The sequence below is a fragment of the Indicator indicator genome, chromosome 14 (genome assembly GCF_027791375.1).
Source record: "Indicator indicator isolate 239-I01 chromosome 14, UM_Iind_1.1, whole genome shotgun sequence".
In the NCBI taxonomy this organism is placed as follows: Eukaryota; Metazoa; Chordata; class Aves; order Piciformes; family Indicatoridae; genus Indicator; species Indicator indicator.
Genome location: NC_072023.1, coordinates 15,392,402 through 15,418,102, shown reverse-complemented (window position 1 = coordinate 15,418,102; position 25,701 = coordinate 15,392,402). Strand labels below are relative to the sequence as shown.

The 25,701-nt window shown below is 39.5% G+C and overlaps 1 protein-coding gene across 2 annotated transcripts in view; it reads right to left on the bottom strand.

Annotated features, from left to right (window-relative positions):
• The window catches only part of DGKI (diacylglycerol kinase iota), a 201,271-nt gene that overhangs the window by 32,044 nt on the left and 143,526 nt on the right, over positions 1-25,701 (bottom strand). For both annotated transcript variants that reach the window (XM_054387069.1, XM_054387071.1), the window contains 6 exons: positions 25,392-25,471; positions 23,639-23,683; positions 18,808-18,877; positions 17,328-17,368; positions 16,493-16,620; positions 15,806-15,931 (listed from right to left, as the gene is read on the bottom strand). In XM_054387069.1, coding sequence (XP_054243044.1) covers positions 15,806-15,931; positions 16,493-16,620; positions 17,328-17,368; positions 18,808-18,877; positions 23,639-23,683; positions 25,392-25,471 — 490 coding nt within the window. The remainder of the gene's footprint in view (positions 1-15,805; positions 15,932-16,492; positions 16,621-17,327; positions 17,369-18,807; positions 18,878-23,638; positions 23,684-25,391; positions 25,472-25,701) is intronic.

The following is a 25,701-nucleotide window of genomic DNA, read 5'->3' as shown; positions in this document are numbered from 1 at the left end:
ACTGTTGCTATTGGACATTACTGTTGAGAAAGTCCTGATCCTACACATATTATTGAATGGACCAGAACTAAGTGTGGACCAGTAGAAAACTTTACAGCTAGGTGTGGTTGAGGAAATCAGAGCTTCATGAGAACTCAATCTTTAAGGTGGCCATTTTTCTTACCAAAAGTCAATGTAGTAGCTAGAATAAAGCCACTGTGGTAGTGGCTACCATAATTAATGTCATCTTCACAAAAGCAACATAAACAGGCAAAAAACCCCAAACCTCAAAAAAAAGCCAACCAACCCAGGTTTGGACAGATGTAAGTACAATACGAAGCAACATAGCAGCAGCAATGCACAATTTACAGGGTACCCTAACCAGGCTCTGAAAATACTCCAAGGGAGTGAGTGTGTTATAAAACATGAGGGACCTCTCAGTGCTACTGCTGATGAAGAGAAGGGTCCCACTGAATTCCAGAGATTTGTGCTACAGGTCTCATTACTAAGGATCACATGTTTCATCGTTTTGGTCGGCACTCACAACAAGGAAAGGTATAAAGGAGGAAAGAGTATAAAGTGCTTGCCCTCCATTTTTCCTTATACTGCAGTAGCTTGGCTTAGCAAGACTGGACAAACTGTACAGCCAGATCCGAGATGTGCCTTGGTTACTTAGACCAGACAGCACACAAGGGATTGGACCATTGCCTCCACACTTCCCCAGCAAAGATTTTCAACTCCATGTATAGCCTTTCCCACCCAGTAACAAGGAGTTTGTTCCTGCAGTGCATGGAACAATCCATGCTTCCCTTTCCAAGATATATTTAATTTTGCAACAATGTACAAACATAACAAATTACTAAAGATTTAAAGATGTTACGGTTGCCAGCAAACAGATGAAATCTGACATAAGAAAAGCAGCCACACAGGGGTGAAAGGAAAAGAAGAAACAAGGGGGAAAAGCACATGTATATTTAACTGAGTCAGCAGGGACTAAGGGTTGGAGCACGGGAAAAGAAGGGTTAGAAACTCTGGATTTGGAGGAATAAAGGAGCTGAGGAAGGATTCATGATCTCATTCTGTAATGGGTCTGAAAATGAAGGCTGAGGGATTATAGGACATCAGAAGCAGATATGCAAATACGTAGATGCAAACAGGAAGGATGGACAGAAAAGAATGAAACTTTCCTAATGAGGTATGCATATTTTTAAAAAAGAAAGAGATTTGCAAAGAAAGAGAGGAAAGAGTTACAGCACAGCTGGAGCAGTGGTCACTGTGAAAGGAAAAAATGTGATTGCCTAATTAAGATTCTGACTGTGCAAGAAGGCAATGTGTCTGTATGGATCAGAATTAATTAATCCTCTACTCCCATTACCAGTTAGTTATAGGCCTTCCTCCATTATTCCCAGCAGAAGCCCATCGAGGGTCAAAACTCAATGCATAGTGCTTCCTACAAGGTTAAACACTGTAGAATGGGCCATATCAAGAGGTGTAAATGTTTAGGTATTTCAAAATATTTTTACTGCGGGATTCATGCCATGTTCCTTAGCGCATATATCCTGACCCTCCATTCATTGCTAATGCAGTATCCCACAGTATCAGTAGAATTTATTCCTTTGCTTTTTGCTTAATTGCACAGTTTCATCATCTTTCAGATCTTTATTTGAAATAATAAAATAAACAGTAAAAAATGCTCTATAATTTGGCTCTTCTTTATGCCCAGTAAAACGAATGTCATTAATTCCTTAAAGCATCAACAATGGGAGAGACACTAATAGAGTACTATTGCCTTCTCAATTGAAACATTGCAGGGAGGGATGAAAAGTATGTTTGCCCATATTTAGTGTGCCCAAACTTGGTATGTCTGCTTCAAAATACTACTGCCACATATCTTTCTTGCAGGCCTTGAACACAGTGATTGAACAGTAAGAAATCTAACAGCTACTATTGGTGCTGCTAGCAGTGTTTTCATCCGAAAGGCTTCATCAAGCGTCTTTTGGAACTGTGTAGCCTGGTAATCTGAGACAATAAGGTTAATATAATCACAGCACCTTAATGTTTGTGTATGCACCTCTCTGCCTCATCCTAATAGAGTTTGAGCTTGTTGGCTCATTTCACTCATCATTAGCAAACAGGTTGAAGACTCAATTCTTGTTTTCACAGGGAAAACCAATAAGCTTAAAATTTCTGATGTAGCTTCAAAGCCACAAGGAGAGAGATTTTGAATATCTCAAGCCACAGAAAAGCCTCAACAAGAGCCTTCATGATTGGAGACACCAAAGGTTCAACCACAATAAACAAGGCTTCCTTTTTTTCACTACTGACAAAGTGTTTCGGCAAAAAGTGAAGAGGACTTTCAACATTCTCCTACAATGTCAGGTCACATGTTTGAGCAGGCAGATTTTTCCAAACCATTCAAATACTGACCTAACTACACCGTAGGGAGTCTTGCTTGTGACTATAATGGAAGGAAGTGGGGCTCTTGAAAAGTACACACTAACAGGTGCTGGGCGTTTCATGCATTGCCTGGTCTACCCAATGCTTATGATAGGCTCTGAGGGAGGAAAGAAATGAAGTCTAATGCCCTACTCTAAACGATGTACTCCACAGCCACAGGGTATTGCCCTGACAGCAAAAAAACTCCAGTGGATGCTCATATTTCTAGTCACACATCCTTCTCTCAGGTCTGCAAGAAGTGTGAGGGATATGCTGTGGCAGCAACAGTCACCAGATGAGCTTCCCAAGAAGGAAGGACTCTCAGTTGCTAATACCTGCACAGCAACCATCTATCCAGCACCTGACAACTGCCCTTCTAGTACAATTCTAACTGTGTGTTTGACTGACACAAAGAAGTAAGTTATCATTCTCACCACCTCTATGCCTTAAAAAAGTAGAGACAAGTCAGAGATACTTCAGAAGAACTGTCAAGATTCGTGGTCCCACATGAGTCAAAAGATTTTGCCTAAAGAAATCTTGAAGAGATTTGATTTAACAAAACAAATCAAACCCCAAAAACATTCAGGAAAAGGTTCAGGCACTGCAGTATTCTATTCTTGATCATTTCAGAATGGAATTGCTTATGCTTTATATCAACTGTTACTTTTTTTCTGCTTTTATCTTGGTGTAAAATTAACTTTTAGAAAGAAAGGCTTATCAACCCTTCCCCCAAGATAGCAGAGAAAGATCAGATTACATATGACTGGTTTAATTTCCAAAATTTTAAGATTAAATTAACTTTTCTGCCAACAATATTCTTTTACCATGCATAAGTGAGTGGGAAGACCAATTTCAAATATTTTCACCAAAGGCAGTAATATGACCTTTTCCCTACTCTGGTTTGACAGATGTTTCATGATGCAGTGACTAGTTAAGAGGGAGACAAATATGACTATCATGATACGGAAGGAGTTTCAGAAGGAAGGAGGAGGGGAAGTACATTATCACCTCTGCTTTCCATGTTTTTTCATATCCCTCCTTTCACTGGTCCTGTGGTAACATTCTTCTCCTGTTCCAGAATCACAAGCTCTCCTCAGAAGACAATAGCACTTGCAGACCTCGGTTTGCAAGGGGAACCTGTGCATTGCCTGTTCCACCAATCTCTGTGCAAGCAAAGCACTATCTGTTGTGCTTAACACAAAATACACAAGGTTCTCCCAGGAAATGAGGTACATATATTTAGAAATACTTTAAAAAAAAACAAAACTTGAAAGACAATGTAAAAAGTCCCTAATCATATACATACTAGATGCTTCCAGCAAATTGGAAGGCTTAGGATACTGAAGGCATGAGGCAAGCCCACGTAAAAGAGCATTGTGATCCAAAGCTCACTGTCATTTTTTCCACTCACTCTTACAGGCTTTGAATCAACTGCTGGCAAAAATCTAATCCTCAGTGTAGCCAAGATAGCCCTCAGAACCATGCAAGTGTTCCTCGAATAGCCAGACCCTCAGAGCTGTATCCAAGCACACTCTCCAGTGTGCAAGCACTAGATTTGCTCAGCACTGTAAGGGTGGAAGAGGGAATATTAATTTGTGAGGAGGGAAAGGCAGGGACTGTCCCAATTTTGAGCCTAGGCAGCTAAGGCTTAGAAGCCTATAGAAATTCAGCCAGCCTCCAGCAGATGAATTTTAACAAAATTTCAGAAAATGAGTACATTTTTCATGGAGACAAAAGCCTCTGGAGAAACAAGCCTGGAGCTGATGTAAAGCAGCTATGTTAATCAATAAACCTGTAGCAGAAAGCATCTGTAGCAGGCCTATTTAAAATGAGCCATTTACAATTTAAAGGCCAAATAACAATCTGTGTACTGCAGTTCTGTTGGGGTTTATGGCCATTCCCCTTTTTCCCTGCTTAAGCAGCATATTTCTGGAAACTTTCTAATTCAGCCTGACATTAGCTGCCTGTGATAAAGGAAGAGAAAGAGGCTTCAGACAAAAACCATTCATTCTCTTTTTGTGTATACATATCTTCAGAACCCAAAGCAGCATCCCTTTGGGGGTTTATTCATATCTTCTCTGATTGCAATCAAAGAAAAATTTTTACATGCACAGTATTTTTAAAATAATGGTGGGGAAGCCCTCTCATTCAGAAATCTGCATCAAAGCCTCTGGGACTAGTGAGTTCTCTGCAGCCCCAGCTGCCGATAGTACATTGTATCTTGCAAGCAAAAAGGCAGGACTGCTTGCTTTCCTGGTCCCTCAGCATCTCCTAACTGCAGATGATCAATAAGAGCCTGGGCATCACCATTTTCTGTCATGGCACTTGAAAAATAAAAGCTTAAGAATTACTGAGAGCTTCCCCACACTTCCACTTTGACCCCTTACACGGCAAATTCATTGACCTTGAGAGCTAGCAGCAACCTAGCAGGTTCAACAAAGGCAAATGCAAAGTCCTGCACCTCAGAAGGAATAAACCCATGCAGTGTAACATGCTGGGGGCCTTTCACCTAGAAAACAGCTTTGAAGAAAAGAATGCAGGGTGTTAGCCAAGCACAAGTTGAATGCCACTTAGCAGAATTCCTTGTGACAGCAAAGGCAAATGGTATAGTTGAGTTGTATTTGCGAGAGCACAGCCTTAAGCAAGGATGGAAGTGATTTTTACCCTCTACCCAGTATTTGTGAGACCTCAATACAAGATAGATATTGACAATCTGGACTGGATTCCACAAAGAGCCACGAAGATGGGAAGGGCATATGAGGAGAGAGATACAAGGAGAAGCTGAAGGAGTTGGGTTTGTTCAGTACAAAGAGAAGGCTCAAGGAAAAATCTTATTGCTGCCTTCAGCTACCTAATGGAAAGACATAAATAAGACAGAACCAGAGTCGGCTTGAGGAGAGAGGAGGAGAAGCAGCAAGACACAAACTAGGATGTGAGAGTTCAAATGGGATATTAAGAAAAAACTTTTTCACCACATAGATGTTCAAACAAGGCAACAGGTTGTACAGGAAGATTACTGAATCTCAAGCTTTGCAGATATTCAAAATTCATCTGGACAAGGCTCTGAGCAACTTCATCTAATTGGACCTATTCTGAACAGAGGGTTGGATTGGATAACCTTCAGAGATCCTTCCCAGCCTAAATTTTTCTGCAATTCTGTAAATATCTCTACAAAGCTTTCTGCTTTATTATCCCAGCTTTCCTGTAATTCTTTTCTTTCAAATATTTCTCATAGACAATGGCCATACTGTCTCTCACATGGGAACATGCCAAACAGCAGTGCTCCTTGAATTAGAAAAACTCCGTCCGTGTTATTTATTATTTTACAGAAGTTTGTCCAGACACTTACTGTTACTCCATAAGAACAATCTGGAGAGGTTATTTTTGTCTAATTCTGTTAATAGCAAAGAATGATCCTTTTCCTAGCATCCCTGTAACTTCCTTCTGCAAACTCATTCTCTACCACCACAGAAACCATTGCCTCCGGCTGTTCACAAGCAGTCCAACATACAGGAACTTAGCTTGAGGCTTCTTAGGAAAACATTACAGCTCAGATGTACTCCTTGCTGTGTCTCGGGCATACCTGTGTCCCTTGTAGTGTTCATATCTTTTCTCATCAATGTCTAACAACTTTTTTTTTCTTTGTATTTTTCTGCCCTCCATAGAATGGTTTTAATGAAAGCTTGAAACGCCACCATGCAGCTGTACCTGAAGTTGTACTGACACCCAGAGGGGCTGCATGGGAATTGCTGCTTAACAGCAGGAGTTACTGAAGAAATAGACCTTTTTCATCTTAAAAAAAAAAAAAAAAAAAAAAAAAATATAGTTCTATGTTGGAATCAAGAACAAAAAATAACCATGAAAAAGAAAGCTGGTTTGTTATTTCCTTGAAAAAGAGATATTTCCAAATGACCAACAGGATCAATATAGGATGATCATAGGTTGTTAGGTTGGGTTGGTTTGTTTGTTTTATTTGTAGTACTTACATACTCTGCTATTCTCCTATTCTCCTGTTCTTTTATGACCACATGAAATCTAAGTATCTCAGGGGAATGTAAGACATCGAATTTGAAGATTCAAACTTCTTTGAAATGCTGTTCTGCCGTCTCCAGATTTGAACTAAATCTTCAAAATCCTCAGTGACCTACTTGTCAATTGCTTGACAAATTTGGTGGACAAAAGGCAAAGGAAAAGCAGAAGCTGATGTGGCTCTACCTCTAAAAGAAATAAAGCAAGATCTAGCCACATCATGTAATACTCTGGCAAAACAACAGTCTGAGTGTCAAAGGATTGGATGCTATTTGAAACACTTCTTAATTAAGAAGAAATGGGACAGGCAGGAAAGGAGCTAGGTGTACACACATTCTGCACGAAAAGCAATTAAAGATGTTAGGCACAAGCAGGTAACAAATAATCTGACTTCTTTCCGCAGCAATGCATCTGTGTACTTTTACTTTTTTCCAGAAAAAGATTAACTCAGACATCATTTTGCTATGACTAACTTCTTATTTAACCCAGAGAAAGGAATTTGGTAACTGCAAAGTCATAGCCACACTGCAAGCACATCAGGTACACTCTGATTCAGAAGCCACATCCCCCACTTGGCCCTCAGGCTAGATGGAGACGAAGCACATCAGCTCCTTGTTATCTTAAGACACCTCCCAAATAATCTTCAACCAGTCCAGGTTTCTAAATAATCTAGAAGCTACTCTAAACAGTATATTTGTTACTACAAAGCAAAGCAGTAACTCTTGACAAATAGAAGACAGACTGAAACTTCAGGATCCCTCAGAAAGAGATTCTTGCAATTATGTTCATAAATATAGGGCCTGATTTTCATACATTCGAAGCACCAAGCAACCCTCTCTTTCTTGCCATCTTAAAAACGAAACAAATAATGAAATAATAATTTTTTTTAAAGCCACAAATAAATAAAAAAACCCCACCTGTTAACGTGTATAACACACAAGTCCTACTCAAAGTAAAATTGCTGAGCCCTTTACACTCCTACTATGGAGTAATTAGTGGAGAACAAAACTTATAATAGGAGTTTTGGGTATGATTTTGTGCTGCACTTTTGGATGCCTGGCACAGAAACAAAAATCTAAGAGTCAGGGTTATATTGGCTCCAAGCCATCCCTTGCTCTCTGATTTCAGCTCTTGGCATAATTTAGCCAGATCCATCTGTCCCTGCTTGCCCATGGGCATTAACACTGCCAGCAATCTCAGTAAGGTGAAGTGTAGAGCCCCACTCCTTGTGTATTTCCCTCTCATGCACACAACCTCTGTGCCAGAACTGCTAAATGCTCATTCAGTCTCAGCTACTAAGACAAAGCTATGGGTTTTAGTGCTCCTTTCCCACTGCAGAGTAACAGCAGGCAAGCAGGGACAAATTTCCTCCCTCCTTATTTGAATGTTTTTAAGCTTTCAGAAGCTTCTCCTCTCATCCCTGCAGCCAGTGGACTAGGACAGGCAACCTAGACATGGAAGGGCAAGAGGAGCTCCCTGCAGAGCAGCCAAGCCAAGATGGACATTTTGGGGAACTTGCTCTCTATCCCTCAACAGCCCCACAGTGAACCTCACAACCTCTCCCCAACCCAAGCACACTAAACTAGTCCACATTCACAGGTACTTTCTGTTTCAAGCAACAGATTTTCCAGAAGAAATAAGCTTCTTTTATGCACAACTCCACCAAGCAAAGCCAGCTCAACAATGCATTTTTCAATGTTGGCAATATTTTGTCTCCAGCTTTTTGTTGCACTGCTTGAAAGAGTCCAATCCAAATAGGATGAAGGGAATGGAATGGCTGGGTTCAAAACCTGCCTGGATACATTCCCGTCTGACCAACTCTAGGTGTTCCTGCTTTGGCACAGGGGTTGGGCTCGATGATCTTTCAAGGTACCTTCCAATCCCTAACATCCTGTCATTCTGTGATTTTGACACTTTCTAGTCACAGCTGAAATCTGAGCATGGAGACATATGAAGAATTAGAGAAAGTCAGCAAAGGTTTGACTTCTTGGAGTTTAACACCATCAGCTCAGGCAAAGTACTTCTGTGTGATAGTCTAGAGCAGTTATTTTACCAAACTGTGTTCCTATTCTTTTTGCAAGCCTGTTAAATCAGAACTTAGGAATACGAGTGTCTTGCCAATAAATCCAGTCAGGAAGCTTGGCTACACCACATGCTCTGATATGTATGTCACATATGCACAGGACTGTGTTGTGTACCTGTGCCTTGAAAGCTTAGTAGTTTTGGGTTCAGCAAGACAGCTTGATTCTGAGTGAGAGCACATTAAGAACCAGTCTCCATTCTAAGCAGATGGCAGCTCCTTATGGCACTGACAGAGCACATGGGCACAGGCTTGCTATTTGAGTGCAATGATCAGAAAACGAGGACCAGGGTGGTATTTTTTTTCTGCCTTACTTCAGCTCTTACAAGTAGTAAGAAGCGCACACAAATACAGACATATATATTACCTAAATCTACAAGCTTCACTTCTTTTCCTTTTTTCATTGGACTGCAAGCCTGTTTTTGCTGGAGGATATTCAAGCCCAGAAGAATACAGGCTGTTAATCATCCTGTATCACACTAATAAGCCCAGATAGTCCCTCTTTGAGTGCATTTAATGTCACTGTAGGCCACGGGTCTACTATTTCCATCCCGTAAAGGTGCAGTGGTATCACTGGCTCCACTTTCTCCTCTACCCATCTCTTGCTAGATGCAGTTACTACATGCCTGATGCTTGCAGTAAAGCAGTAGGCCTTAAAGATCAAATTATCAAACATAATTTTCTTTTAGCCAGCCAAACAGAAAACAGGGGTACAAGAAATGACTGTCTTAATACGATTTCCTGCCTTCTTTGTTGTAAAGCTCTTTACTTCTCGATCCAAGGGCAAAGGCAAGAATGGAAGCAAAGGGGCAAAAATAATAAAGAATGATCTGTACAAATAAAAGAGAAACAAAGAAAGAACTCTACTGCTTCTGCCTTGGCTATCAGCCAGAGAGCAGAAAGCAAATTTATAGCTCTTATAGTAAACCACTTAAAGAAAACCAAGACACCCAGCTATCTCTACTCTGTCAACATCAATTTTACCCTTTAAATACACACCAAGAAAAAAAAAACAACAAAAACAAACAAACAAACAAAAAAAAACCCAAAAAAATCCCCCAAATCCACAAACAAACCAAAAGACCAACCAAACAAAAAACCACCAACCCAAACAAAACCAAAAAAATAACAATATTCCTTGTGGAAAACTCTTTTCAATCTCCTTATCAACTGAAACTATTCAGAAACTATTTTAAAGCTTTTTCAACACCCAGGTAGGAGGGTCCCTTTTGTTAAGAAGATGCTTATTCTGTTTCTTGAAATCACCCCAAGGAGAAGAGGAGAGCTGGAGGAAAAGTTTGGAAAGCGGAATACCAGTCAAGAAGCAAGATCTCTCTAAATAAGCCAATTTGTAGTTTCATGGCATGTGGGAGTGTTCTGCATGCCTACTAAAATAATTTGCCAGCAGGGTGACTATCCTCAGCTGTGCATCAGGTGTTGAGATGTTAGAAAAAATCATTAAGAGCCCTCATTCTGAGGGCTTGAGGCAGGTGGGTGGGAAAAGAGGAAGCTAAAATCCCACCCAGGCCACTCTGGAGAGCTACACTATGAATAATAAAATTGCTTGTTAATTAAGTACTGATGAAAAAAATAAACATCCTACAAGATGCAGTACAGGATGTACTCTGTTTCTACCACATATTGAAGGGGCAGAAGCACAAACCCACCTCATCAGATGTGCCTACTGTTGTTAAAGCCCCTTAGCAATTCGGCACCTCAGCAGCAAAGCTGGACACTTAATTCTGGAAGAAAACAAACACTGTTTGCATTTCACTCACATACACAAAAAAGGCCATAGATATGCAAATCTAAACCAAATTCTGATGTCTTCCTTTTAGAATTACAGTCAACAAGAGCAGAACCAAAAGGCAGTGTTTAAAACTCAGGATTGCTGGGAGAGGGGTTGTTAGGATGATGTGCAAGGATCAAATATCAATGACTATTGCAGAAATTTTAATAAATTAAAAACAATTTTCCTACATCCCAGTTCTCTGTAGACAAGACCATAATTCAACAGTAGTGACATAAAAATTTTGCTAATTAACAAGGGGAGAGGTGATTAAATAAGGCTATGTATTCAGTCACTTAAATGTGACACCAGAAGTTGTTGAAAGTTCATGTTCAGCAGTTAACCAGAAGCATCTAATTCTTGCTCTTTGCTCAGGTCCCTCAGGTCTGGTGGGTATGATCACCACACAGCAGGCATTGTACGTGATAACACTTTCCCTACTCCTGCTTCTGTATCTTCATACATTAGAACAAAATGCCAGGATCTTCCAATGCCCAGAACCATCCCTGAGATGGTACAAACATGGTAAAAGTAATGCAAAGCCACTTGAATTCTGAATTGAGAACATCTGTTCCTGTGTTTACCTCACCCGCACAATCTGTACATGATACACTCAGGATATACCAGAAATAAATCTCATGAAAGCCAGCCTTTGAAAAAATAGTCTGGTGCCAATAATCTTGTCCATCCTCTTTTTTCTGCAGTGGACTCAAGATGTGTCTACAAATCAGACATGTCCAGGAGTCCCTTCTCCTGGCTACAATAGGGATACACCTCACTACAATCAGAGACATTGCCTGGGGAAAGTAGACATGGATTAAGTAATAATGCAGGAGAGGCTCAAAACCAACTTGTGAATTAATGTTTGTCCAAGTAAAAGTCTTATTTCTCGTTCTGTGACAAGTCACTTGGCAAGTTTCTATATGTGATTTATCTACAGCTGTAGCTGAATCTGTTATGTAAGAGGCTCTCTGAAATGAGGATATCTCAACCTAAATCTAACAGCATGACCCTGCTGTTATGAAAAACAAGTCCCTGAAGAGTGAAACAGTACTTCTTCGAGAAAAATTGTAAAAGCTGGACACTCAGATCAGCATCCAAATAGCAACAGATGCCAGCAGCGGTAGCTGTCCTTTATAGAAACTTTTGAAATCCCACAGGCTGCAAAGCAGCACAGGGCACTAAACAAGATTTTTCTCTGCTGTCAAGCTGGAAAAAGTATGGAGTTCAGTGGGAAGTATTTCTGTCTCTGGTGCTACAGTCTCCAGATTGTTCTTTCAGTCAATGATTGTACCACAAAATAAAAATAACTACGCTGGTTTTGAGTAGCTCTCTATCAAACTGACTATACAGAGAAAATAAGAGATTCAAACTATATCTGAAAGAGTGTGATTTTAAAAACACAGTGACCTCACAGAGAAAGCATGACTCTTTGTTAGACAAATTCTACCCTTTTCCAGAGGCATCCCATCATGTGTCAGGTTGAATTTATTTTTTTTCTGGGTGAAAAGAAATTAAGTTTCAAGACAAATTATGCAAGCAATGCCAAAATTCTGTTAAATTTTCATTGCAATATTTTAAGAGCCTGAGAAAGGCCAGAAATATTTCAGAATGTCAGCATATGTATTCAAGGTAGAATACCAAAGAAAATCAATAATTATTCTCTCTGAAAACCTCCAAAATCAATGAAGGCAGACAAAATCTTGAGGTATATGTAGAGAATTACTATTCACAACAGGCACATAAAGTACATAAAATTAATTATTTAGGATATCTGGACACTAGAGTGTGAAAAATTAACAGATGCCTTCTTCATCAAGAAAGTCTCCAGAGATGGGACAGGGGAAGGTTTACTTCAGCAACTGAAAAAAAAAAAAAAAGATTTCCTAATAGTGGATGAACTGTAGAGTCTATCTGGAATTTGCCCAAGATTAAGCATTGTGATTGCATCACACCAACAATAGTGAGAGCTTTCAAAATACAGGACCAGACACCACACTGAGATGCATCACTTTTTCCTCCTTAATCTCACTCAGGGATATTCCTTTCCCTCAAAAGAATTTCTTACCCGTTTGCTATATTCTCATAAATTTTTTGGTTTGTTTTGTTATTCAATGTACTTTCCCTATCTAAATCATGTTTACCTTTCCCTCAATCATTTCCAGTTCTTCTTACACCACTTTTTCTCATCTTTGAGCCTACATTTTTCCTTTACTAACACCCCTTCGATTTTATTATCTCTTCTCTTGAGAGATATGCAGAGCAGCTTTAGGAAAATCTTTCTCATGCTCCACTTTAAGCAGCAAGAATGTTGTCTTGCAAGCTATTTGTAAAAGTATCCAAGACAACAGAAGAGAAGGAAAAGGGAGAGTTGAGCATAAACAAAACCTGTTTTTTGTTATGCTCCTAGTTTAAGGACTACACATGGGCACAATGAAAGCAAGATGATGGTTTATGTCTTCATTCAAATAAGATTTTTTTGAAAGTAGTTAGTAATCATGATGATTCATCTGGGATTTTAAACTATGGAAAGTAAATTGTACAGGTGTGCAAAGAGCTGGTTAAAACATACGTACTTCATTCTTGTATTCTTGTGGCTTAATCTTACAAACACAGCTTAAACTAAATCTAAACTAGAAAACTAATTCAGGTTTTGCTATCAAAGCACACCAGACCAGACTACTCTGCCTAGTTTGGGGTAAACACTAGATTTTTTTCAAGACTTCACCTTTGAAATTTTAAAGGTTCACTATTACTAACATGTTCAAATCCTAACTATGACCTAGGTGATCCTGCTCTGGCAGGGCAGTTGGACCAAATGATCTTTTGAGGTCCTTTCCAAACCCTAACATTCTGTGATTCTGTGACCTTTTAATATTTTATTAACTTCCAGTACATGAGCATGCCTTCTCCTTTCTAAATGCAAGCTTGTATCTCTGATGCTTTTCTTACCTTATACCATACAAAGATTCCTCTTTAAGAGAGCAACAAAACAAACACAAAAACCCACCTCAAACCACCTTGTAATATCTGTATTGTCACATTAATTTCCTGGGCAATAATCAGATTCTTGTGGCTGAGTTAAAACACTTGACATACAGACTTTTTCTTCTTCCCTCTCAGGAGCTAGGTTATTATTGTCTCAAAGCAGTGCCTGGGTGGTATTACTAGCTAATTAATGTCTATTTAGTGTAAAGGTCTGCATCCACCTTCCAGCTTCTACAGGAGCTTTTTCTTTCTCTCTCTGACACACCCAGATAGCATTCTGTCCAACCTTCACGAGCAATGCACTTGATTCAGACGATGCAACTAATAGCTTTGGAAGCATATCACACATGGCCACTACAACAGGACAGATGGTAGAAGAATGGTTGTTACTACCCTAAGCAATGGGAAAATCAATTACTTCAATTGAAAGATGTAAATTAAACCTCTACCAAATTATAGTAGTCTTTTCATTTTTGTGTGCTGTCGTGGGGTTTTATTTTGTTTAATTTTCCAGCTCTCATCACATAACAGGGTGACAAACACCTGACTAGGAAGAGAAATATGTGGCCAACAACGAATGCCTCAGAACAGGCTATGAGAGATTGGTCATCCCATCTCACTGCACCTTTTGATCATAGCATAAATTAGGATAATGTATTTTGATCATAGGATAAATTAAGATAATGTGATTTGACACTTTCTTTCAACTCATGTTGAAAGAAAGACTCAAATCACATATTTCAGTGCAGTCAGCCCAGAATACTTAGCTTTTTTGAAGATCAAGCACAAGCAGTCCAAGTAATTGTCTTCCCACTGTGTTCTCGTATGCACCAACCATACTAATTTGATGTTCTTATTAAGCTACAATATGTCCCAGCTCCTGGTTACTGCATCAAGATGCTGTTTCATGTCCTGCCCACTCCACAGGTGTGTGAGACATTGAAAAGCCATCAGAAAGGAGGCAAAACATGAAATAAAATCTGTCAAAAAACACCTGAAAATTAACTAACACAAAGTTAACTTAATTAGAAACAAAAGCATTATGGAGTGTTGTATCCAGTTCAGGGCTCCCCACTTCAAGAGGGACAGGGACATACTAGAGAGCATCCAACAGAGGGCTACGAGGATGATTAAGGGACTGGAACCTTTGTCTTATGAGGAAAGCCTGAGAGACCTGGAGCTGTTCAGTCTGGAAAAGAGAAGGCTGAGAGAAGATCTTATTAATGTTAATAAATATCTAAAGGGTGGGTGTCAAGAAGGTACTAATCTCTTTACAATGGTGTCCTGTGACAGGACAAGGGGCAATGGATACAGACTAGAACACAGGGAGTTCCTCCTCAACATGAGGAAAAACTTGTATACTGTAAGGGTGACAGAACACTGGAACAGGCTGCCCAGAGAGACTGTGGAGTCTCCTTCTCTAGAGACTTTCAAGACCTGCCTGGATGCCTTCCTGTGTGACCTGCCCTAGGTGATCCTGCTTTTGCAAGGTTTGGGCTTGATGATCTTCAGATGGCCTTTCCAACCCCTATCATTCTATTATTCTAAGAAAGCATGAATAATTTTCTTTCAGAAAGACCCCTGTCTCAAAGCCATTACATCAAAATTACTCTTTACCCCAACATCTTGAGACCAAAAGCAACTCCACACATCATAACTATTTTTCAATCACGTGTTCTCTTCTCTACTCGCATTGCTTTAAGGAATTTAAAGGATTTCTCTATTTGCATACTTTGCCTTTTTAGTTACACTTCTCACCTCAGAAATCTTAAAGAGTTTATATATATATATATATATATATAAATAAATAATTACGTTTGTACACACACACATTTATGCAGCAATGCCACATGCTAAGCAGTCTGCAGCCATACTATGACCAGCTGTGGTCTAATCTGCTCCTAACAGTCACCCTCAATCAAAAACAGCCAGTGAGAAAATAGCCTCAGTGGGCCAACTGATGACATTTTCATGGCAAGTCCTCTGTCCCTTTCCCTAGTGACAGGCTATAAGATACTGCCTTTTGAGACGAAAGTGCTGCACAATGTTTTGGACTTGCTGTAAAACACTGAATACTGATGACTCTTGAAATATCCAAGAATCCCAAGTACAGGAGCAATTGCCCCACTCACTGTTCTGCCATTGCATCAGAGCTACCTTAAGGGTGAATGCTTCGCTCTTTCTCATAATCAGTTTCCATAAGGGTTCCTTTAGCTGGAAGTACTTCTGAAAACCTGGAGCTAGATATTTTATGAATGCAAAGTGACACAGAGGGGTAAAAAAAAAAAAAAAAAAAAACAGACAAGAACATATCGTAATGAAAAAAGTGGAATTAACAGAAGGGACAACCAAAAAAAAAAAAAAAAAAAAAAAAAAGCCAGCAAAACAACTTCTGTTAATTTCAGCACATAGCACAACTCATTAAGCTTAAAGTAGCCACTAGGAGTGGTCTGTGGTGATGGTGATAGTGCATCATCAAGCAGAGAAATGCAGAGGGCTCTTACTGCAGCATATGTGTCTGGTTGGCGTCCTTTTGTTTGTCAGGTACCTCGTAGTGTGGGGAAATCTTGCCAAGGCCACTGTCGCTCAGCATCCTCTTTCGAACTGCAGGATTCCACCGATCTGATATTCTAAGGAGAGAGGAAGAAGGAGAAAGGCATTCACTACTCAGAAATCACCTCACATCCTCCACTTCAAAGCAGTCTTACCCTTACTGGTTCCCAGATTTTTTTCAGCACATAGCAAGCTAAAATTGATTAATTCATTGTGAGTCTGAGACTGTTCCTAAAGATGAATAGGAACATTTCTGGTTTCCCCAGAGGATGAGAAGAAGGAGATACATCACCATCATTCCTAGGTACAAATGGCTTCAGGGCCTTATACAGAGGTATCAGAGCCTTGACCATGCAGAGAAGTGGTCTGCAATTCAGTCAATACAAATTTATGATAGGACAGATACAGTCAAGGCATATGAGGAGACTGAAAGGTGCTGAAGTCTATTAGTCCTGCTGTGTGCTTTGGGATGCTTAATGGAATTCCACTGTCTTCCTGTCACTGCCATGGCTGCATCTGATCCTGTCCCCAGCTCCCCACCTATGATCTGACCTTCCACATCTCCCAATCCTTCAGAAAAGGGGACCAGAAAAGAGATGCTCAACTCTAATACAGCTGCAGATCCAAGCATTACTCACCCAGAGGCCTGCTCGACTACCAGGTCAGGCATTCCTGGTGGTGTCCCCACCTGCTGTGACGTTACCAGCTCTGGGTCCAGGATAAAAATCTCATCCTGTGAAATTTCTGTCACAAAGTGCAAATGTTCCTGTTGGCATGATACAAGGAGAAAGCAATGAACCTGAAGCATCACAGTCTCTCAGAGCACCCAGCTGGCTTCTTGAGTGTATTTAAGTGCATGAACATACACACACATTAAAACCAATGCCACTGAAGTCATCAATAAATGCTGCATTGATTTCAAGCCATACAAGATTCCCAACCAGCAAGCTTCACACTCACAGTGACACTTAAAAGGCTGTTACTCAGTGACTGAAAAATGGAGGTTTGCCTGAAAAGACAAGGTCTGAATTTCAAAATGAGTACCAACACCTAAGGTCTGCCCTTCAACAATGGGTAACAAACTTTCATCACTATTCTGTGTCTCACACAGGATCAAGATTTCTGCTGACTAAAAGCATTAGAGAAGAGTTAAACTCAAATATTCTGGTGCCATAGAGATGCCCTTATTTAGGCCTGATAAGAATGACAAATGCAGAAAACTCTGAACTGTACATCAGATTGGTAGTAAACAGAAAGTCAGATGGTCAGCAGAAATAAATCCTCAGTGAAACAACGTGAATTACATCAACTAAAGATGGCCCAGAGGCTTTGCTCTCTACTTTTCATGAGACATTAATAGCATTTTAGATTACACAGGAGGAACTGCATATAATTCATTTTAAGCTGCATTTGACATAGCTTTAAAAATAATAATAAAAAACCTACAGAAACAGTAACTGAATAAAGATTTACCTGAGATCTGTCAATGCGGTAAAAACGATCAGCAGAAGTTGCTGCAAGACAGAGAAAAAAACAAAGCCACAATGAAGAAAATGTTCTGAGCAGAACTGCATGGGCAAGTTGGACTGAGCTCACATACTACCATATAAGACAACCTCTGTGAAGTCACAGTGGACATAATCTGCTTTGTTCATGATGCCCATATTCCTATCCCATTAAGTGGTGAATTTAAAGGTAAGACATAATGAAACAATATTCACTGAAATCATTCCCTTTAAATAAATATTTTTAAAAAATTAAAAGTAAAATGGATTTCAGGCTTCTAAGGATAATTTATTACATTAAAATGTGACAGAAAAAGCTGCAAAGTTCTGACGAAAGTATAGCAAGCATATAATGAAAATGATGGGTCTAGTAGGATTAATTCAAATTTTGAATCTGGAGAACAATAACCTGCTCGAGAGCTCTTTGTAAATCAAATCTGTAGCCACAGGTATCCACTCTGAATTATAAATATGCTCAAAGAAGATTTATGCGACTCATGAAAATAGAGGAGATTGACCAAATAAAGCACCTAATATGAATTTTGTCACTGGCAAATAATTTATGTTACTAAACCCAGAAGTATTTTAGCATCTACAATGAGCTTTATCACATGCAATACTTTTGTTTCTGCTTTGAAGTTATTTTGACCAGCGAAATCAGATTCGTTCATTCTGGAGTTTCGACACAAGAGCACAGTGGTATAGCATGATATATTTTGGCACTGCAAGGGAATATCAAATCCCTAAGGACAAAAACTGACTACATCTGTCCACCTATCTTTCTCCAAAACCCAAATAGATTCTAGTTACGTTTTTTATCAATTTCCCTTGTAAGAAACAAGAATAAGTGATTAGAAATTGCCAAGGAGAAATTTCAGTCTCCTCATGTTGAAGCTTTTGCAAAAACAGGTGCCACCCCTTTTACCTGCTAATTCCACTGCTCTGGAGCCTGATCTACAGCCCAGATAAGCCATCAGGTTTGGCAAAGTCTGGATCAAACACAAATGCATCTCTCCATAGAAGCAAAGTCTTACCAGGAAAGGGATGTATATTCCTGTCACCTAAACACCTTAGTATGGAAACACTACAGTACTTAAAGAGAAACCAGAGCAAAGAATATAGCATTACCAGCAACAGCACCTTGCTACAAGCAGCTGTACTCTGAGTCCAGGCACTGCCATGAAATAAGTGCTGCTCATCATAGCAGAGGCTCTAAGAAACCAAACCTCCAAACACCCTTAGAAGAACACGACCCTGGGGGGTGACAATGCTACAGCAGACGTTATTTTTTCAGAGGGAAAAGGGGGGCACCCAGCTCCTTTTTTACCTGCTCAGTATAATAAGGAGCAATTACACTTCCCATAGTAATACTTTCAGATACACTATTCTTCACATCCATACCAGAAGCAAGCAGCATGTTAGGAGCAAGGGAAGGGAGGTGCACTTACCATCTAGGAAGCACCATCTAGGAGATAGCCTCTGAACAGAAAGAACTCTGGGGAAAGAGCTTTCTTGGTCCTGGATAGGGAGGAAAATGACATTAAAAATAGAAACAACACAAAACAAAACAAACCCAAAACAAACAAAAAACCCCCAACCACAAACCACCACCAAAAAAAAAAAAAAAACCCAACCCCAAACCAACAAACACACCTTTGTCCTCTACAGAGGACTGTTCTCTAGTCTCTGCCTCTTTCGTTGTTCTCTACTGACAGGGTACAATGTGTAAAACCTACATAGCTCAAACCCGCTGGTTTTGCTTCTCATTGACATTGGGGTTTGACTGCAAGGTTAGGAATGTTTAAACTCTAGCATAACACAGAAATCCACCACTCCAGCCTCAGCTACAGTAAACCTTTTTAAAGAACAGTGAGTGACTCCAAGTGGCACAAAACCCACCATTCCCTCAGATGGCTGACACTGCGCATGATTTGAAGGAGGAAAGCAAGGGTGCTTTGTATACAAGAGAAAAAGTGCAGAAAGAACAACAGAAAATAAAAATTTACACATCTGGAACATTCATACAAATTCTCAGAGATTCACTGTTTCCTATATGTTTTCCTCTGGTTTTACTCCCTCATGCTTAAACCATAAAAAAAAAAAAAAAAAAAAAACCAAACCAAAAAAAAAACTAGAAGTGATAGTTATTTCTCAGAAATTTATTTTACTGTCAGAAATAGATCAAATTTGAAAAAAAAATGTTTCTTATCTGGGTAGCCATGTGTGAGAAAAAATAATGAGAAAAAAACCCCAACACAATCAAAAAACACCATAACCACAGAAAAATGAGTGTTTCATCAGTTCAGTTCTCTGGCCTGCTAATGTGTCAATGAGACTACAGGGAAGAAGCAGTTTTCTTTCTTCAGCCTGGAGAAAAATCTCAGACAATGCTGCAGGAATTTGTCGTTTCAATCTGACTGAATAGAACAATTTCCAGATTGATTACAGATCAAATAATACCTTCATATGTTAAAAGGCAGACACTGATCTTCAAAGTATCTGACACGTTTTCAGCCACCTAGGAAAAGCTGAGGTCATGCTAATGTTCAGATATACACAAGTTCTTAGCTTCTCCATCTTCCTGGTCATCAGGGTGATCTAGTTAAAGATGTCCCTGCTTACTGCAGGGGGGTTAGACTAGGTGACCTCTAAAGGTCCCTTCCAGCTCAGTGCATTCTATGATTCTAGGAAGCTTGCATGCACTGGATGTTATTTTTCAAGCAGCTCTGATGATGATTAGAATTTTGCATTTTGATGGACGTTCATTTCTCAGCCAGATGAATGTGTATCAGTGCTTCGCATGATGCTGCCACAAAAGGTTATTAATTACATTTGCTATCATGACAGCTTTTGCAAGATTCATCTTATTAGCTTCTGCCTTTGGGACTGACTGAAATCATTTATTATTGCCTTTCCTTTCTGGTTATCCAGGACAGAAAAGCAAAGATGGCTCCAGGCAACTCATCTGTTGTCTCCTCAGTGCCCCAAAGTGTGGCTACAGTTCTAGCAACGGATCTCATCTGAAATGTTACTGCAGCAACTTACAGACTTTGCTTGAGTAAAAACAAAACAAAACAAAGCAAATCCCAACATGCTTTTCTGATGTACAATACCTGCATCTATAGCCAACCTGACAAAAATAAACTAGCCCTAATTCTCTCTCATATTTAGAATCACAGATTTTTACTTCATTCCATAAACCTCGCTCTCATGTACAAGTTTTTATCTCCCACCTCTCTGCATTACAGGAGAAATGAAGACCAACAACAGCACAACATCCCATAAAGAGAAACGCACATGGGGGCCAAATATCATCTCTGTGACTTAAGCCAGATTTAAAACACATCTATGTCTTTCTCTAATAAGGGTTTATGGAGTTGTGGGATGCTTAGGCTTGCTTGTCTCACAACTGAGGTATGTGTGGGAGAGTACAGGGGTTTTGGAAATCCACTGGGTTCACTAATGCCTATGCACCTATATGCTCAAAGTTTTATGTATCCCAATATTTAGTCCTTCTGTGAAAAGGTAAGGACTGGGATATAAAAGACAAAAGAAAGAGAACATCCAAAGATAACAGTGTATGCTAAACAGTAGATGATACAAAAAGGAGAAATGAGTAAAACTTCATAGACCTAGCAGAGTACATAATGCTGGGTAAATGAAGAGAGGGATAATGATGCTGATAAATGTAAATTTGGGTCAGAAATAGTATATTGTGTGATATGCTTCTTCCAAGACCTCGCTCCAGTTCAAATACAGAACTGCCTTGGGAAGTCTCAGGTTGTTGGAAATTACGAGTATTAAACTCATTAGAGAAACAAAACAGAATGAAGGACAACTCTGGTGTCATTTCTCATTTGCACCTGGGCTTGCTAATGTTTCTGCTGACTCTCTGTGGTTTTTTCAGCTGCAGAGGAATCGCACAAGAGAACTATATTTATAGGACCTAAAAGTACCCATGACATCTTATTAGCGAGGTAAGAAGACAGTTTCATCAACTCAAGCACCTTATTCATACCCTTTATCTGCTGTTTTTTCCTTCTCTGCATTATGTAGAGGAATATTAACAAACATGGAACAACTCTCAAATGAACCTAACAAGACAGTTTGTAGAAATGACCTAGTGAGAATATACCACTGTTTGAGGAATCCAGGATAAGCAAGTACTGAAGACAAAACACAGAGGGGGAGTGGGAGGGAGGGGGCATTCAGATGTAGCATCATAAATAATTGAGACTATGTTAGGGATTTCACACTGATATGCATGAGAGAAGATGGCTAGGCAATAAATGTACATGCTGCTATAACTGCAGAGGTTAAAGCAGAATGGGGCTGATTTCTGACATTCCATACTCCCTTTTGGACCTTCCTATACATGCAGATTTAGTTATTTTACCTCAGGCAGTTTCCTAGGCATGGAGCAGTCAGCAGCCACTTAGGTTAATTTATAATGAGTAGAACAGAATAATACATGCTGTTCTATTACCCAATTCGCTAGACACTAACACTGCTCTAAAACTCAGTTCCAGGGCAATGATTGACAACAAATGTCAAAAATATGAGGTTAAAATTGGACAGGGGAATGCAGAAACAAATCATGAACTGGCGTGAAAAAGGCAACTCCAGGAAAACATGCCAAACTGCATTTTCTCATAGAATTTTCCTGCATTAAGCACATTTACAGGCATTCTGCCAAACCAGAATTCTGTATCACCCAGATAATCATTAAGCCCCAAGGAATTATCTGCAGTTTCATTGCAATGAGTTGCCATCAGTTGAAGCTCTGTCCATTTTCTAAGTGAACTCATTCCTGCTGATCCCAACATGACTTGCATTGTTAAATCTGGGAAAAGGCTATCAATGCTATAAAAACATCTCTTGTGATCCTAGGCACCCTTGTCAACTGGCCATGGTTTGTGTCAAGTCTCTGTGTGAATGTCAGATCAGCTCGGGAGTCAACAGAGTTAACACGAGTTAATTTACTCCCAGTTTAAGCACTCTTGTGCATTTTACTGACAGAAATATTCATTCATGAACAATATTTCCAATTGTATAAATTGTAGAATATAGCTGCAAAATGCACAAAGAGACCAATTTAAAAAAACTAGCCACCTGGTCTCATTTTTCTGGAACAGAATGAGAGGCCAGCCATGGTCTGCAAGCCACTAGCAGTTTTGAGTCAGCCTGAGCAGCTGACCCCAGCTGGCTCACAGGTGTATCCCAGACCATAAACAGCACACTCAGCATAAATGGGAAGGAAAGTTTGTTGAGGATGGGGAGGTGTTCTGCTCAGGCTCTTCCTGACTTGCTGCTTTTCAATCTCCCTTTCTTGAGGATTGCCTTTCCTGTTTTGTAGTGCCCTTTGTACATTTGCTGGGCTTAGTTTAATTTTGTTTACTTTATACTGACATTAGTATTAGTTTGGCTGCTTCATTATATCTATTTTTCACCTCAGCTCATGGGTTTTCTCTCCTTTTCCTGATTTCCCTTCTCAGCTAGGATGGGATCATCAGGTGATAGACCAACTGTTATGGATTAGCCCCAGATATGGGCTAAACATACACACCACCTAAAACTAGAACCTGTTTGTCACATGTACAAGATGTAAATGTGCCTAGGATAGACTGAAAAACTACTCTGAATATTATGTTAAACTGAAGGTAGGTGACTATGCTGCACAAAACTATTAAAAGGTCAGGCCTGCTAGCAACATCTTTTTCTCAGTGATAGATTTTACTACTACAGCTATGCAATATAACATAGAATCATAGAATCAAGAAGGCTGGAAGAGACCTCAAAGATCATCGAGTCCAACCTGTCACCCTAAACCTCATGACTATCTAAACCATGGCACCAAGTGCCACGTCCAATCCCCTCTTGAACACCTCCAGGGATGGTGACTCCACCACCTCCCTGGGCAGCCCATTCCAATGGCCAAACACTCTCTCTGTGAAGAACTTTCTCCTCACCTCCAGCCTAAACCTCCCCTGGCTCAGACAAAGAAACAACTTTATTTCTGTAATTTTCCTATAGGACACATTCTCTCATTCACTTCAATATGCACAGCATTGCTATTGCAACATCATTGCATCATCATGCTGTGCTAATTCTAAAGATGATTCCACTAAGGTCTGCAAGGGAAAGGACTGAGGGGGAGGCAGAACAAACCTCCAACATGTGAGGGTAAAGGATAATCAGAAATTCATCTAAATGCAGAGATTTCAGTCCACATTGTTAAGCCTCTTTTTGTTCCGATACTAAAAGGAAAGCTTATCTTACCTGGTAATGAACTCTTTGTGTAGTAGGAGGTACAGACTGTAGGTCCTAGGAGAAAGATGAAAGACACAGCAATGATGAAAAGGAAAAAAAAAAATCAAGGAAAAAAAGCTGTTTGCAATACTACTATCTGAAATAGTTGGGCAAACAGAATTATGCAAGTATTTCTCACTGTTTTTAAGCATACAAAACACATACCACAGAACAATCATGAAAAGGTCACTTAAAGTTTAAATTTGCAGGCATTTAGTGAAAAAAAAGTTTAAAAAAAACATGTAGAGATTATTTGTAGCTTTTTACCATGTCACAGACCTATTTGTTCCATGAAAGCTATCCAAATTTAGAATATCTGCAACACAGTGAAAGATTCTACAGTCTGGAAATCTTTTTTTCAAGTGTTTCTGAGTAATTAATTCACTAAAGAAAACCACTGCCAGTCCTCATATCAGGGCTATCGTATCAGAACGATGCAGGTACTTAAGCTGGGTTCTGAAACTGATTTTTATAGAGGTTTTAATGAATAGTTTTAGCTCATGACATAGCCTACTAAGAAGCCTGGCCTACACACCATAGGTCGTCAGCTGGCATGCAAATTGGCAGCCTGGAGAAAACCTTGGCACCTCTAGTCCTAGCAAATGGGTCTGAGCCAAATCAAGCACACAAAGGAAAGCAGCACAAACCCTGCACCATATTTGAGAAACATAGTTCCTCCACAACCACTACAGGTAATTCAACCAGAACTTACAGTTGGGCTGCCTTCAGGACTGTACAACTATTTGCCAACCAATAGTGACCATTAAGTTGCCTGAGTTCAATACGAGATCACGTGTGTAATCTGCTGAGAACATCACCATTATTTCATTGCAATTTTCCATCATTGGATACTTCAAATATGCATCACCTTGAAATATGGGTTTATGCTTGATAATAATAACCACACCTCAGGTCTGAGTGGTCAGAAATGCATTTGATTAAGGGAATCCTGGCTGAAATGAAAAAAGTAAAAGCCTGCAGTGAAATACTAAGGCAGATATTCAGGCTACAAGTGCAGAGTTTAAAAGCTACAGAGAATCCAGTATCTCCTGAACAGTTTAATGGGGTGGATGGAGTTCCTACCTCTTATGTAAATTGGAACCTGTGTAATGCTCTTACACTTAGTAACGTTATCAAAAGTTATCAGTAAAAGTCTACAAACAGAGAAAAGTCTATCAATGAATATCCATTATTTTTTATCACTATAGTCATACAAACAAAATTTTCAGGTAATGGAGCACTTGGAGTCTCCATTCTGAGACTCTATTGAAGAATAATCTGTATTGAAGAATAAATTCTTGTGAGGCAAGATGTTCAACACAGTAAGAGCAGTGTTACTAGCTGCATGCACATACATTCCTGTGTATTTGTTTACTGGTGTCTAAGGTTACTCCATGACAGTATTAGACAATGACATTTGCATAATTAGACCTCCTTGAATAATGTTTATCCTTATATAATACACCCTCCAATCAATAATTTGTCATTTCTGCAAGATATGTGGAGAGTCCTGGTATTGCTGTCATTTAAAAGGAGTCAATATGAAGTCCTGTTTAGAAAATATACTTCAGTGCTACTCCTGCTTTTACTATCATAACTATAATGTTTTGTTTTCAGTGGTAGGCAAATTGCAATACTCCTAATATATGGTTGCTGCAACTATTAGACCTCTGCACTCATAACACAGATGAACAAGTAATACCTAAAGTCAGAAAAACCTTACCTCTTGTAGACGGTCAACGTACATACGACAGGTCTCCAAGTCACAGTCTCCTCGTACAACTATAATTCCTAGGGGGATGGCTGGAAATTCAAAAACAAAGGAATACCACTTTAATTGAAGTCTCTTGAACCTTACAGCATTTGCAGCACACCTTGGGTTTGGGTTGTTGGTTTTATTTTTATGTTTTCACAACACCTAATAGGATCTAAATCTTGAGTCATTAAAAGAAGGAACAAATTACTCTTTATTAGTTTCACCCATTTATATCTATCAAAGATTTCAGTTTTCAATTGGCTTTCATACCAATGAA